Genomic DNA, 16181 nt, shown 5'->3' with positions numbered 1-16181 from the left:
GATCTATCCCTGAGTAAACTTCAAGAGTTAACAAAATAATTCCTTAATGTATAAAAGACCATATTTGTAGTTTACAAAAAGTGGTATTTATTCCATTCCCTTCAGAGCCTTCTTCTGTAGATTGTTATTTATAATACTGACTACAGCTGAACTTTAGGTTATGCTATTTTATCAGACACAGATACTTTCTGACTCTTACTAGGGTATTTCTTCTTTCTGTCATTTTTCGCTGTAGGCTTTTTTTAATATAAAGAAAATTAACTTACGTTAGGTAAGACGGATTTCATAAAGCTGTTGAAGGAATATTATACCTTAAGTACAGACTTTTCTCCATGATCTTAGGAAGCAAGAATTGGGGAGAAACAAAAGTGAAAATTACTGAAGGGGGAAAAACACATCTGTGTCTAACCTTTTAAAATCACTTTTGTCAAAGCTTGTGGTAGAATAAAAGTTTTCAAAATACAATTTCTACTTTAAATACAGGTGGAAGAGAAATCTTATTTTATACTTGAAAACCAACCTTCCTTAGTTTTTTAACACCAAAAATGTATGTCCCTGTACATTGCATTTGAGATGATAAAAGCCCTGGTAGGACAATAAATTTCAAGAATTGTAGAAAACTGATTTTCTAACAACAAAGAGTGTCCTCTGAAATTATTTTCACTCCAATTTTTCAGAGCCATCATCAAAGTGAGAAAATATGGGTATTCAGATACATAGCCTGGATTTTTTCCTACGGAAAAGAAAGGTAACCTTATGTGTTATGTTTACAAGAAAACAGTTTGGCAACAAATTGCAGAACATAGAAGAAAATGAGAATAAAAGTAAGAATTTTTTGAACCATAGGACAACATCTGTTCTTATTCTTCAGAGGCTGCAAGACAAGGGAAAATCCTAAAATGCACTCTGCAAAAACATTTATATTTGAAAAGAAGTTTTCTCCTAATAGAAATTAAAGCTCTAAACCTTTTCAATTTGGAGACACAAGTCCCATCTCATATACAGAAATCTGTGCATTTTATACAGATAATAGCCTTCATAGTGGAGCTCTACATAAAACTAGTAAAATTCATTAGGTAGGAATTGATAAAATCTTGTTAAATAAGCATTATAATTATGTTTGGTTGTATTATAATAGGACAATACCATAGTCTGTGACTTATGCCCTACCAACACTGCTTTTCTAATATAGATATAAATTCTACCTGTTTAGAGCTGCTTTATTCATAATTGCCGAAACTTGAAAGCAACCAAGATGTCCTTCAGTAGGTGAATGGATAAATAAACTGTGGTACATCTGGACAATGGAATATTACTTAGCACTAAAAAGAAATGAACTATCAAGCCACGAAAAGACATTAAAGACCCTTAAATACATATTATTAAGTGAAAGAAGCCAACCTGAAAAGAATATGATAACATTCTGGAAAAGGCAAAACTATGGAGACAGCAAAAAGATTAGCAGTTGCCAAGGGTTAGGGGAGAGAGAGGGAAGGATGAATAGGTGGAGTACAGAGGATTTTCAGGCAATTAAACTACAGTATCATCTTCTGATACTATAATGGTAGATACTAGTCATTACACTTTTTTCAAGACCCATAGAATGTACAAAACTATCTATACCTAAAGTAAACTATGGACTTTGGGTGACAACGTAGGTTCATATTATAATAAAGTACCACTCTAGCGCAAGATGCTGAGAGTAGGGAAGGCTGTGTGTGTGTGGAGGGGCAGGAGGTATATGGGAACTCTCTATACTTTCTGTTCACTTTTGCTGTGAACCTAAAACTACTCTAAAACATAAAGTCTATTTTTAAAAAAAGGTATATTGACATTTTAGTTAGTTTTTAGTGTCTGGTCTGAAGTTCTACTTTGTAAAGAAATTATCATAATTAAATTGAATACATAGTGCTTTTACTCTTCATTTTAAAGATAACTAAGAAAAGGGAAGTGATCTGAATATAGCTGGAACACTTCTGAAACTGTTTCAGAGCTTCTCTTTATACAAATTCTTACATTTTGGGAATGAGAGTCACTAGATAGGGGTAACATGCATACTTGTTAAATGTACTTAACAGTTTAAAAACAGAACGGAAATTTGACAACTAGAAAAGACACTTGGAAAACATTTGGTCAAACCCCTCGTCTTATAAATAAAGAAACTGAGGCTCAGAGAAGTTATGTGATTTGTCCTGGATCACAAGGCTATTTGACAGAAGGACTAGAATTTTGGGATTCAAAAGTTTAATGGTCACTTTTCCATTATACTGCTATCATTCAAGAAAACAGAATTATGATAAATTTCTTAAAATTCAGAGATGATTAATTTTTCTTCTTTCACTTATTTATTTTTTAAGAAGACATGAATCTAATTAGTGTATTTATTTAGCTGATAAGCACTCACTCAAGCATTGCCCATTTACTCATTTATTCTGCCAGCGTGATTTTTCCCAGAGGTCATTTAAAAAGAAAATCATGTTTTAAGAATTCTAATAGCCCAAGAAAATGTTTCACCCTGAAAGTGAATATAAAACATACATATTTATTACTAAAGCAAAGGCTATGTATGTTCCCCACCCCACCACTGTTAGTGAGAATTTAGAAAGTTGCTCGACCTCTTACAGAGGTAAAAATCCACCCTTGGTGGGAGCAGCTGTGACTCTGTGAAAAAAGCTACAAATAACATGCTGGGAAATTCAGCAGGCACTGTTATTATATCCTGTTTATACTGTCATTTTTCCTATCAGTAGGATATTATTTATACAGACCCCACCCATGAACTTCTTGTTTATCTTATTATAGAAATCCTCCAAATCTATAAAAAGAAGCCTCTGTATTTTGTTTCTGGAACAAGCCCATGTGTTATAATTTTGCACCTCACTACACATTTTTATTTAGCATTTCCTTTTGTTATGCACCACTCGTTCTCATTTTTATCCCAAGGTTGATTTATTTCATTATTTCACATAATATAGTTAAACTTAACTGACTTTAAGAGACTCCAATACAGGACAGATTCCAGAGCACCATATCCTAAACTTTATTTTGTGGTAGATTTCACCAGGTACACATTCTTTTAAGATACACTTGATTAATTTGTTTAGACAGAAAAATGTGCCTATATATTAATCAGGTACCCCAAGGAGTGAGCCCTGGGCACCTGGAAGGCTTCCTCACTCGGGCCACTCTATCTCAGGTGGGCCAGTTATGAGGGCCAAGCTTCAAACTGATTCTCACTAACTCACCATTCTCTAGCCGGATGTCTTTTCTGGAATGAAAAGCACTGCCCCTGAGTTTAGTTTGATGGCTAGACAGGCTGGGTGAAAATGTAACACAGTAATACATGAGAAATACATGAATTCAGTTAGTTGACCAAAGGGACAATGAACCAATCTGGTTATAAATCATCCTCATTCCCCTGCCTTATGTAAATAATTGAATTAAAGTAGATAAAAGAAAAATACAAATTTCTTAAGGGCAGGAATTAATGCTGCATTTGTTGAGCAAATTAATATTTCTAGAGGAGGAACACCACTGGACAAAGTCATACTGGATAAATTTTCACATGTGTAGCTTGTGTTAGCTTCACCAATACTCCCTTTCTAGGTAAACATGAGATCTTCAGAGAGTATGTGCAATGCTAGACTCTTTGAGCATGTCTAAGAAAGATCTCTGCTTTTAAAGAATACTACTATAAAATGCAGAACTGAAATGAGGTTTAATATCTCAGGGTGGTAAACTAAGTGTATTAATTTCAGAAAAAAGAGAGGTCTACATGGGCTAAAGTGATCAAAGAAGTCACAATGAGGATAATAACTGAGGTAATGTTGATAAACAGGAATTGATAAGACCAAGGTGAGGAGGTGAAGGTGTCCTAGGCACAATCAACGACTTATTAGCATCCAGGTGACCAGAATACTACAAATGGCACATAGCTGAATCCAGCTAGGGATTATACTGAAAAGGAGAAGGATATAAAGAGAAGGCTGGAGTAGATTATGAAGCGTTTCATTTTCTAGACAATGGAGAACCATTAAAGATATCTGATCAAGGGGAAATGAACCAGCTTTTGGACTAGGAATGACGAGGAGGAAGAATAAGTTGGGGTGAGGCAGAAATGGGGGCAAGAAGTTTTAACAGTACCAAATCTTATGATTACAGTGGCAAAAGAAAAGTCCATGTGTTATAACAGATAATACCTGTGTAAAAATTTCAACTCTTGCTTTCAAAAACAGGAGATGGCATCATGATGACTGTCACTGACTGGGGCAATGTTAAACAGTGCCAATCCATTGAAATTAGCATCAGGAAAGCTTACCAGTCTCCTAGAAGTGCACTTCTCACACCCAGATCACCTGGAGATCTGGTTAAAATGTAAATTCTGATTCAGTAGGTATAGCATGATACTCTGTATCTTTACATTTCTAATAAGCTTCCAATATTGCTGTCCCATGGACTACATTTTGAGTAGCAAGATGCTAAAACATCTTTTAATTTCCCTTTCCAAAAGGCAGTAGTGGGGAGAATGGATACATGTATATGTATGGCTGAGTCCCTTTGCTGTACACCTGAAACTATCACAACATTGTTAATTGGCTATACTCCAGTATAAAATAAGTTTTAAAAAAACTTAAGGAAAAATATTGAATAGAAAAAACAAAACAAACAGACAAACAAAAACCCCGAAAAGGCAGGATTTGATGAATGGTATAACTAATGCTTTAGATATGGCTAAGAAATTCCTTTTAAAGGTATTTTATTATAATTTGCATCAACGTCTGATGGGTTTCAAAAGATATTATTTAAAAAGTCCAAGATGATTCAAGATTCAGGGTATTCAAGACATTCAGAAATATTTCCACTTGGGCAAAATCAACTTTATAATGCTGTCTATAACAGTACGATTTTGTCTTTTTTTTTTTGAGGTTGACAAGCTAGAAGATACTATTGCTACTAATCTTGGGGGCTGAAATAAAAGTCCTGAAAGACAACGCTCCATCTTTCCATAGTGCACATCAGTGGGTTTTGGTAAAACCCACTTAACTTGCCCTTACAATGCCCTTAGCACCATGCCTTAATCCTTGAAGATAAAGGTAACAATTTATTTTAAATATCCTACTGAAAAACAACTGAAGATTATAAAAATTAAATTCACACACTGTCCTTTTGTTTAAGATTTCTAGGCGAAGGGACATGCCTTTAATTAAATTTTTTTTTTTTACCACGAACGGAAGTGTCATTTATAAAAATACATTACTAGTGTAATATGTTACACACATATTAAAATTGGCTGACCTTAGATTCTTGGGGTGAAATTTAAGACTTCTGAAATCTCAAGTTTCATTTTTAACCAAATAAATGGTCAATAACAACCGTTTAGGTAAATGAGCTTCAATATGTATCAATGTCTAGAGAACAGAAATAGTATCTTAAAATTGGAAGGTACTGTTAAAGATCAGATCCAACTATATCATTGTAGAAGTAAGAAACTGAGGTGCAGAGGCTAAAAAGCCCGAAGTCACAGAGCTGCTAGTGGCATGTTAAAAAAAGGAAGGGGAGGAACAAATTAATTTTCATATCCATCAATGTACAACACACAACAATGTATCAACTACAACATGTAGTTGAAAGAGTTTCTGGTTCCTCTCATGACTAAGACATAGTTGATTTTATTAAGGTCTTATAAGTCATTGATATCCAAGAAAGGAAGACTACAGACCAACAAAGAAAACACATGCTACCCCAAAATTCAAGAACTCCATAAAAAATGCAATCTGAATAGAGAATGACACATATACACCACATACTCAGGATGGGGCTGCGGTGGGGTGGGTAATGGGATGGGATATAAAAAACAAAGAGAAGACACTGGTAATTCTTATCTTCTCAGTAATGCTTTGAGGAAAGCTTTCACATATAGAAAAGTGGTTGAAAAAACACAACTTCCTTTACTCTCATGAATCATGTTTTAATTGGTAAAATCAGGGATTGGATTTGGAGGACTGTGAAGCTTTTAAAAATATGAAATGTAGATAGCAGTTGGATGTGCATGTGTCATAAGCTCTGTCACAATTACAAGAAAACCAGAGAATCCTTTTTTAGCCATAAAATAGGGAATTTTATGCTTATTACAAATGCTGTAAAATTTACTAGCACAAGTAAAAAAAAAAAGTCACTGGAGAAGTTCCAAGATGTCGGAGACAATGGGTTTTAAATCACAGGCATACATTATTATGCCTAAGCTGACAGATCTGCACTGCAATGCAGAAATGCAAGCAATATTCCAACATCTGCACCAGAAGGCAGAGACTAGACAAGATTCCAGAATAAAGGGCTCTTCAGCTCTTACCTGTTACCTGTGCAACAACTGCTTGGGAAATCCTCCGATTGGCAAGAAAGGCTTTGATTTCCTCTTTTATCACACTGCTGTCCCTCCTAACAAAAACAGAAGACAAGACCAACAATGTATGTTGAAGGTAGAAATCCTCATCTTTGCTAAGAAAGGTGAAGCAGAGAGGTGGGGAGAACACAGAAAGAAAGGACACAAAAATAAAGGTAAACAGACCAAGCTTGTGTGAAAATATGAAATTAAAACAAACCAAGAAACACCAAATATTCAAGTCCTAAAACATCACACCATCAGACAGACGCTTTAGTGAATACCACAGTAGATATAAGTCTCATACCAGAGGACGGTTAATCGCATGCTGTTTATAATTCACATTAGGAACAAGGCTGCCATATGGTATATACAAAGTTTCATTACTGGGTAATGAATATATCTTACACAGACAGAAATCCTAGAAAAATAAAAAGCAACAACAACAACAAAAATCAGTTGTGAGTAGATTGTGGTTTCGCATGTTAACTATGCAACCGCATAAATAATGTTCAGTTCATTTGAAAACCTTTGTTAAAGGAATAGAAATCATCATTCTCACAACTGCTAAATTATTAGCCATTTTAAGAAGGCTCTGCCTTTTAATTCGCCTTCTTTGTCCTGAATAAACCAAAAAAATTTTAAGCAGGATGGGTTGAATATAAAATTTTAATATAAAAGAGACATTAATTTCCTAGTACATGTAATATACAGAATGCTTAATACTTAAAACTACACTATATTTTGTGTCCTTGGGATTACATATTATAAACCTAATTTTTCCTTCACTAGATGCCTTATAAATTTTTACTTATTTAAAAAGTCAACAAATTCTCAAAAGACTAGACATTCACTAGAATGACAATGAATGGCAAGACTTCTGTTTCTCCACCAGAACAAATAGAATACTTCAGTAAAAATTATACTTAAAGCCTTAAAGACCAATTTCTCTTTGAATGTTCAAAAGTATTACATAAATGGAATTTCATTCAAGCTCAAAAGTAACAGAAGAGTGGCAATTTATGGTCTAACACAGGGGGTCAACAACTATGGCCCATGGACTAATCTGGCCTCCCACCTGTTTTTATACAACCTATGAGCTAAGAATAGTTTTCATAGATGAACATTCACAATCAATTTGAGGACAGGGAATACTAACTTTGAACATGAAGTAAGCAAAATATTATCCTCTCCCCACCAAAAAATTCCATTCTTCTCATTAGTAGGCCTGTATTTTAAAAATTGTATTCAATTATTAATTATTCTATATTGAATTTTATAAATAAAAATTTGTGACCATTTGCTTTCTCTCTTGTATGTAAGTATCTATATTATATCGACTTTGCCTCTTGGCCACGAAGTCTAAAATGTTTTCCATCTAACCCTTTACAGAAAAAGTTTGTGAACCCCTGATCTGAGACAAAGGGATCATGACATCTTTACAAATCATTTTGTGAATGATCCACAGACTCCTTATAGGAGCTCAAGTCTCTCTACAGATTATTTGGAACAAGGAAAGAAAGTATCCTATCCCCTAAGAATCAGCTGTGATTCACTCAGAGCAGATTTGCAGTCCTTTGCTGAGGAGGAGCTGTACACTCTGTTGTGAATTCCATGCTCCCTTTGAGGAATTCTGGAAAAGAGCAGAGAAGTGATAGTAGGGACAGCTTCCAACCTGGAGCTCCAGTCTACTCCTCATCTACTGGCTGGAAATCCTAATCAAAAAGATTCCCAAAGAAAGAAAAGAAAGAGGCCACTGCCTAATCCAATATTTGAAAATTCTCATACTGATCTAGATACTCCCTAGATTCCTTCCACAATGCTTATTTATATTTGATTCTTTGAAAAGTATCATTCTCATTTAAAAATTATGTATCTGAAAGAAAAAGGCACAAAGAAATACATTTTAATGTCAAACAAAATAACTGTCTACATTATCATATGGCTGTCAAATATCCATCAACAATCAGTAGAGCAAGATAAACTTCAGCAGTATCTATTTCAATTGGCTTATGTAAATAAAACAACCAAATCATTTGGTTTCTGATACAGATGCAAAATTAACCTGAAAAAATTTAAATAAAGCATTGCATTTCAATGTACAGAATGTCCCTCTAGGAAAATGAAAACTGAGTTTAAGAGACTATCTATTAAGGTTAAATAAAAATGTGCTTCTGTGGGGAAAATGATTAAATGGTATTTTCTTGATTACTGATTTAAATTGGAATTTAAATCAATTTATTTAAAATCAATTTCACCTAGAGACTAAGTCACAAAGAGGAGATAACACGCAATATTCCAGTAGGGCATATCCGGTTTGTGAATTATTCACAGCCCTGCAGTATGATATTACCAAGGACTGCAGCAAGACAGAAGGAACCCCAAAAAGTCTGCAACAGAGCAGCAGTTCACTTACCCTCTCTCAGAGACTATATTTTTAGATCCTTGGCAAGTTTCTAAGCACCCACAATGAGTTTTAAAAAAACCAAAAAAACCGCTTTACTCAACTGCTTTACCAGAGAGAAGCTTTTTCAAGTTGAAGAAAAACATAAAACAAGATAAGAGTGTGCTTGGGCAAGTCATTTAATAAAGCTGGTTGCATCATCTGGTAAAATGAGAACATTAATACCCCCCACCACAAGTCTTTTAAGATTTTTCTCCAAGCAGTGAAATTAAATTTAAACAAAGTTTAATATCAAATGTGTGTGTGTATATAGTATAAAAAATTTTTAAATTCTTCAATGTAAAACTTTTTGAAACTGTAAAAGCACTACATAAACAATGACTATTATTTTATAATACCCTGGAAAGAATCCCAGGAAAAGAATAAACAGACGATCTGCTCTAAGTATGTAAGACTGAAGTAAACATCTGCATTGGGTATTTTAAAGCACCATGAAAAGACTTCTATACAGTCAATTTAGATACAAGTGTTGTGTCATTTGGTTGGTTACACTAGGTATTTTCAAATAGTAACAGCATTTAACTTTCACTGTGTCCAGTTCTCTTATGTATTTCAAAAACTTCCATTCTACTGGGTTAAATTTGTTCTTTAAACTTTCACATATTCCCCCTCACTCATTCCACCTTCTTTAACGACCTGCCTCTCCTAATGTTGTCCACACTGTACCCTGTGAAGTCACCAATTTCCTGGTGTGAAAACTCCTTCATTGACTCCAAATTTAACTCTTTCATCTATTCCTTACTTCCTCTCTTCATCTAAAATTTGGCATCTTTAAGGAGAATGAATCCACTTTTCCTCCCTTATCTTATAAAATCTCACACTTCTCATGATTTCTACTCCTCCAGCCTTATGGAATAAAAGTGAAGTGTAGGCTGATCTTTCTTTGACTCTACAGTTTATTTCCAAGATAAGCTACCACTCTATTTGTATCTAACCACTTACATACACTCAGTAATGCCTCTTCGTGAAATTACCCTTTTTAAAGACATCTTAAAATAATAATAATTGCCACCTATTCAGAGACGTTCTCCCTGATCCTCAGAGCTAAAAAAGATCTTTTCTTCCAATAACTAACTTTACCATTTTGTTTATACTACTCACATGCGAATATATTACATGTTATTCTGTATTATAGTTGCTCCTGATCTGGTCTTATCTATCCTACTAGCCTACAAAGTCCTTTAGCACAAAGACTGTGTCTTATTCATCATGGGGTTTGCATATAATAGAGCTTAATTTGTTCCATGAATGAACAAATCTGTAGTTGAAGATAAAAGGTTGTAAAATGGAAAACCTGATCTAGATAATTTATAAAACAGCTCTAAATTCTTAATATCAAATATGTTTAAGCTTCCCAAAACAGAATGGAAGAGAGTTATGTATACTAGCTCAAAACGGTAATATTTCCTTTTCTGGAACAAAGGCTATTAAAGACTGAATGTTTAAAAGTGGTACGCTTTAAGATCTTCCATATTCTCTTAGTTGATATACACTACACATTCTGTAGGACCCTTTAAAGTAGACATCTATCTCAAAGACTTCCAGAGATGGAGCAATACCTACCAAGACAGACTATTTCACAGGTGGGAAAATATAATTACACACAAATGCTTTCACATATGAATAAAAACCTTTTTACTTTAATTTCTACTCATGGAGATAAAGCATAATTTAGAATTTTAAAAGATAATGTTAAAACAAAAGCTATTCTATCTGTGTGAACAACATGGTAACTGATTATTATGTCTTATAGAACATAAATCCCTACCTACACAAGTAAATAAGCTATTACTAGGCATATGGATAACCAACTCAGAAGAAAGTCTCAGGATCCTAGATAACATACTAAACACTCATGAAAATTTAGTACGTGGGTAGTTAGGAGTAATATCTTTTATATGACATTGTTTATTAATTCTGATTAAGCCTCATTTCAATTGTTATTTTATATATACACAATAGGACAGATACACTTTAATAGGTACACACTATTATATTAGCAGATGTACATATACACCTATATATAAACATATATATTAACAGATGCTTTTAAAAAATATTAACATGGAAAATCGGGCTTTATTCTAGCTCCTGGCTTTAAAATCCTTCCTAAAATGTTATATTCAACAATTTGCTGAGAATTCATATTCTAGTTTCCCTTTCATTTTTTTTTAACCCTGATCAATCCAAAAATGGAAAAAGTAGCATTTACTCTCTTTCTGATTCTTAACAAGCTAATCAGGTATACAGTTACAAATTAATCAAGTTTTACAAAAAAAAAAAAAAGCCTCCTTTGTATACCTTGAAATTATTAGGAGTTAAGTTCGTGGGCCCAGTGGATTATGAAATTTGAAAGCTCTATCATACGGCTGAGTGCTCTGGAGGTTGGGGAATGTAAGCATACAAGAGGTGAATTACATATGACACATGTAGAAAAGGAGGCAGGAAGGCATTCAAGGATCCATTCTCCCCACCTAGAGACCACCAAATCCAACCCACTATATCACCACAGTGTTGAGTGGGCAAAGGGCAGTGTAGCCCTATGTGGGCACAGGGTACTCAGAAAGATTCACTACCAAAACTTTCTCTAACATTCTACCAAATAAAAACTCATTAGGCTAGTAAGTGATTGATTTGACGTGGCAAATATCACGTGGGGGAAGAGTGGGGGATAAGTCCATTATGGCTTTCACACTTTGTCTTAAGTTACATTAACCACCATTCCTAAAATTTTACTGAAATCTACACACATGAAAAATTTATTTACAGAGGCAACAGATACCAGCGACAGACACACTGGTAATAAAGACATGGGTTAGCATTCAGCTCTGCCACTTAATATTTAAGTTTTCTTGGGTCAATTACTTAATTTTTGTGAATCTCAATTTCTCTGCTCTACCTCACACACAGCATGGTTGTAATGATTAAAAGTGAAACCAGTCATGTAATCAACTTCTCCCTCAAACCTAAGGATTGGTACTATTTGCAAACTTGAGAAAAACAAGAGGTGGGCACAAAGTTAGAGTGCAGATGTGGGTGAGGGCACAATGGCAGAGGACCACAGAGCCAGAAGGTTCAACGAGACCACTACATGAGTAGAGGACACCACAGGAGCAGTTCTAAGAAAGAAGCCATAAAGTATCCTACCTATGCAACAAGGTAGGATGTATGTAAATTAAATACTGATAACAATTATAAACACATATATATCTAATGATGACACTTGAATGTGTGTAATTGCTGGATTTAACTACAAACCCTAGTCCTGGCTAAATAGGTTTTCTGTTTATTTTGAGGACACAGTTGAACTACAACACTATGATAACCTTAGAGTTAATAGTCAATTTTTTAGATCGTTATAGTCAAGTTTTAGACTCTGGACAATCTTCCAGGGACTTTTGTCCCAAATTTCTTGTTAGGCTAACACACATTTGGGAACTAACTATTGTTTTTAAAGCTCATTAAAACTGATTAACGACAGCAACAACAACAAAAATCAGGCTAGCATTCTAACAAATTTTATTGTTGATACCCACTCTACTAGCATAATTAAAAGCTAACCTTCTTACATTTTAACTACTAAAGTAACTTCTATTTGCCCAAATGGTCCTCTCTCTTAATCTTGACAGTGATATAGATGTTAAATTCAAAAGGAACATCTAAACTTTGGCCAGCTGTTTAAGCAAGTGAAAATGAATTAAAAGCCAAGCTGATCTTTTATATTTTTAAGTTTCACAAAGCTTAAATAATAGGGTCCTGTAGCTGCTCTATGAAACTATTCATTACAGGAATTACGTTGAAATCTATTGGATTGGCCAAAAAGTTCATTTGGTTTTAAGTAAAAATAAAAGACATTTTTCATTTCCACCAAAAACTTTATTGAACAACATATTCATTAACCAAACGAACTTTTTGGCTGACACAATAGATACAATAGTCCGTTTAGCCCAGAACTCCCTATATGGCAGTTCCACCCTAAAAATAAATTCAGGACAGTTTGTTCAAAAGATATTTTACCTTTGTGGTACTATAGGATAGATGTTCCATATGGCAGTATTAAGTCACCATTATACTATCTTCAAGTCCTAAAGTCTTACAGAAGAACTACAACTCATAATTATAGGTTATAATTTTATTTCACAAATTACTGCTACGGTTTCTTTCATATATACTGTAACTAATCTACCTGCAGGCTCTCCTCCCTACTACAGTAGCGATAATCTACTGAAAACAATGCTTTTATCAACTCTTTCCTACAGACCTGTAAGAACTCCTTTAATTTCCACCAAGTTAAACATAAATTATGTATATGGAATTCAAATCTTCCCCAAATCTGTACTGCCTCTTAATATACTATTCTTATTACCATATCTAGCCAATCTGCAGTTTTTATAAGACTAATCATGTCTTGCCTTTTCTACCTGTTACCATTCCCTTAACTTTAAATAAAGCTCCTATATTTTAAAACAGAAGCTATCCTTTAAAGCTTAGCTCAAATTCCTCCATTCAATTGACATATTAAGCCCTTAACATGTGCTAAGGACAGTTCTAGATCCTGGAGACACAACAATGGAAAGCACATCAGTGCTGCCCTCAAAATGTCCCAGGTCCAGGGTGAAGCCTCTCCTAATCACCTCTGTTGAAACTCGACTTTTCTCAGTGTTTCAAACTCTAAGTGTTTACACTTATTTTGTAATAGATAACATTAAATTTGTGTGTGCGTGCGTGCGTGTGTGTGTGTGTGTATGGCATCTATTGCTAAAATTAGAACTTTAGCTTCTTAGGGGTAGAAACCATGTCTATTTTTCTGCTTAAGAACATTGCTTTTTAAATAGATGCTCAAAATTATTTTGTTGATTGGCATGTTGGAGGGAAAAATTAAGAGTATACGTATCATGATAAAGTCATCCTATCAGAACAAGTACTTACAATGGATTTAAGGATTATAATGTGTTTGTTAGAAATGCAGAAAATTCAGATGTTAGTGATTAGAGCCATAAAGAGAAGGCTAACCTTTGCTTTGATAACAGAGAGAATGGAAAAGACTTATCAAGCAGCAAAGAGAAAGAACTTAAGTAGAGAAGAAAATTAAATGTTTTTGAATTAAAAACATAAAAATTTTAATTTTTTTCTTTATCACTAAAGGAGGAGGGGACATCACAGTTCTTATAGGTAAAGAGCTGAAATACAGCTTCATTACTCAAAATCAGTCTTAAGAATATAAACATTTGGAGGACTCTGAATAAGAAAGGAACTAACCTCATTAATTCCTCTACTTTATCATCTACATCTAGGTCCTCTTCTGAGGCTTCAAAACTGTATGACCTCTGACCCATGCTGTTTGCATGGTAGCGAGTTGGTGACATCTTTCCATTGGATGTGGATAATCGCTCGTTATTCTCCCTCCCATTCTGATTGGTAGTACAAGGCTGTGGGGAGGTATCATAACTGTTGCTAGGTGATGGGGACATTCCAGAATGCTGGGTCTGTGTGGAAGCTGTAGCTGTAGAGGAAGATGCTGGAACATTGTTGGTAGTATTCCCATATGAACTTCCTCCGTAGCTGGACCTTCTTCCAAACTTGTCGCTATGCTCTTGATCAAGACGGTCCAAAGTTTCCAAGGCATGGAGAATTTCATGTTTAGTCATTCCAGTACGTCGAAGGCGCTGAAGCAGATCTATCTGCTCTATGGTAAATCTGGGTTCATCTGTATAGTGAGACATGGTTTCCAGCAAACTAAAACAAAAAAAATTTTTTTAAAGTTCCTTTATTTACAATATCTACCAAAGAATATATCATTATGTATTGAGAATGCACAGAAGATAAAATATTTCTATATCAACTTCTTTACTGAAAATGATTAAGACATTATTATTATCATATTATAATAACAGGAATATTTTGTTTTATCAGCAAAACTGACCTAGGAACTCTGTGATTTCATTTACTGTAGACAAACAGTTTGGTAAGCTTAGCCCAAGGAAATACTAATAACCAGCAAGAATATTTAAATGGAAAAGTAAGAGAGGCACACAAAAAAATTTATCAAGCACCATTTTACCCACCACTTTGCAATTTCATGAGTATTTCATCTCTGTAATGTATTCTCTCTTAATAGTTATCCCAAGAAATGGATCTTTCGTGGTGGTGGCCAAACTGAACTATTCATTTTTCTTAGGAAATTGCTTCTCCATTATGCTTCCTTTAACTAACACAAGATACTGTAGCACACCAGAAAATGTCTCAGAGTCAATAACAATATTAAGTTCAAGGGAGCTGTCAAATATCATAAAAATTCTCACTACTTGAATTCCTTTCTTATAAAACCTGACTTTCTTAAGATTTTTTTAAGTGGGAATTTCTTCTATTTTTATTTTTATAGTTCTAGTGCCAAATAGGTTGCATGGCATGCAGCAGGCTCTCAGTAAGTGCCTGCTGATGGAAATAAATGTCAAAGAATTTTCTCATCCTTTCCAGGTAAATTTCTGCTCTGGGCCAGTTCCCCTAAGCTGTTGGAGATCTATTTCTCTATCCCTCTATACTAAAAATTTATTGAACATGCACTCTAGGCAGGCATTGGGCAAAAGTTTCAGGTAATATAATCTCAGTTCCTGACGACAACCCTCTGTAGTTTTTCTTTTAAGTTTTACATTGATTGATTGATTGTTGAGGAAACTAAGGCTCACAATGCTTTTGTAGCTTGCAAACAAGTCTGATTAAGACATAGAAAAGATTTAAACCTTACTGACTCCAAAAGCATGCATCATTCTGCTTTCCAATATATGGCAGGACTTACTGGAATCAAATGATATGGGACACAGGCTTTTGTCCTTTTTTAAATCTCCTAAACCACTTAGATAAAACCTACTGATGGACTAGTGGTTCTAGTAACAGTTTTTTATATTTAAGATCTTTGCTCCATCTAGAATTTATATTTACCTAATGAGTGTGAAAGGATTTGAGCTTTATCTTTTCCCAAATGGATAGCTCATTTGTCCAATATGCTTTACTGAGTAATACATCTCTTCTCCTCTGGTCTGAAATGCCACCTTTATCATATACAAAATTTCCACAAAAATCTGTATCTACCTTTGGAGTCTCTATTCTATTGCAATGACTGCTTTGTCTTCTAAGTCCTTTTAAAAATAGCAGGCGGGACTTCCCTGGTGGCGCAGCAGTTGAGAATCCGCCTCCCAATGCAGAGGATACAGGTTCGATCCCTGGTCCGGGAAGATCCCACATGCCGCGGAGCAAATGAGCCCGTGCGCCACAACTACTGAACCTGTGCTGTAGAGCCCACATGCCACAATTACTGAAGCCCGCGTGCCTAGAGCCCGC

At 34.6% G+C, this 16181-nt stretch overlaps 1 protein-coding gene across 7 annotated transcripts in view; it reads right to left on the bottom strand.

Moving 5' to 3' along the window:
• Positions 1 to 16181, bottom strand: part of HMBOX1 (homeobox containing 1) — a 184438-nt gene that overhangs the window by 72383 nt on the left and 95874 nt on the right. For all 7 annotated transcript variants that reach the window (XM_060015243.2, XM_060015242.1, XM_060015241.1 and 4 more), the window contains 2 exons: positions 14103 to 14579; positions 6350 to 6435 (listed from right to left, as the gene is read on the bottom strand). In XM_060015243.2, the coding sequence (XP_059871226.1) occupies positions 6350 to 6435; positions 14103 to 14579 (563 nt within the window). The remainder of the gene's footprint in view (positions 1 to 6349; positions 6436 to 14102; positions 14580 to 16181) is intronic.

The sequence above is a fragment of the Delphinus delphis genome, chromosome 6 (assembly GCF_949987515.2).
Source record: "Delphinus delphis chromosome 6, mDelDel1.2, whole genome shotgun sequence".
In the NCBI taxonomy this organism is placed as follows: domain Eukaryota; kingdom Metazoa; phylum Chordata; class Mammalia; order Artiodactyla; family Delphinidae; genus Delphinus; species Delphinus delphis.
The sequence above is the reverse complement of the archived record's forward strand: the minus strand, read 5'-3'. Positions and strand labels throughout refer to the sequence as shown.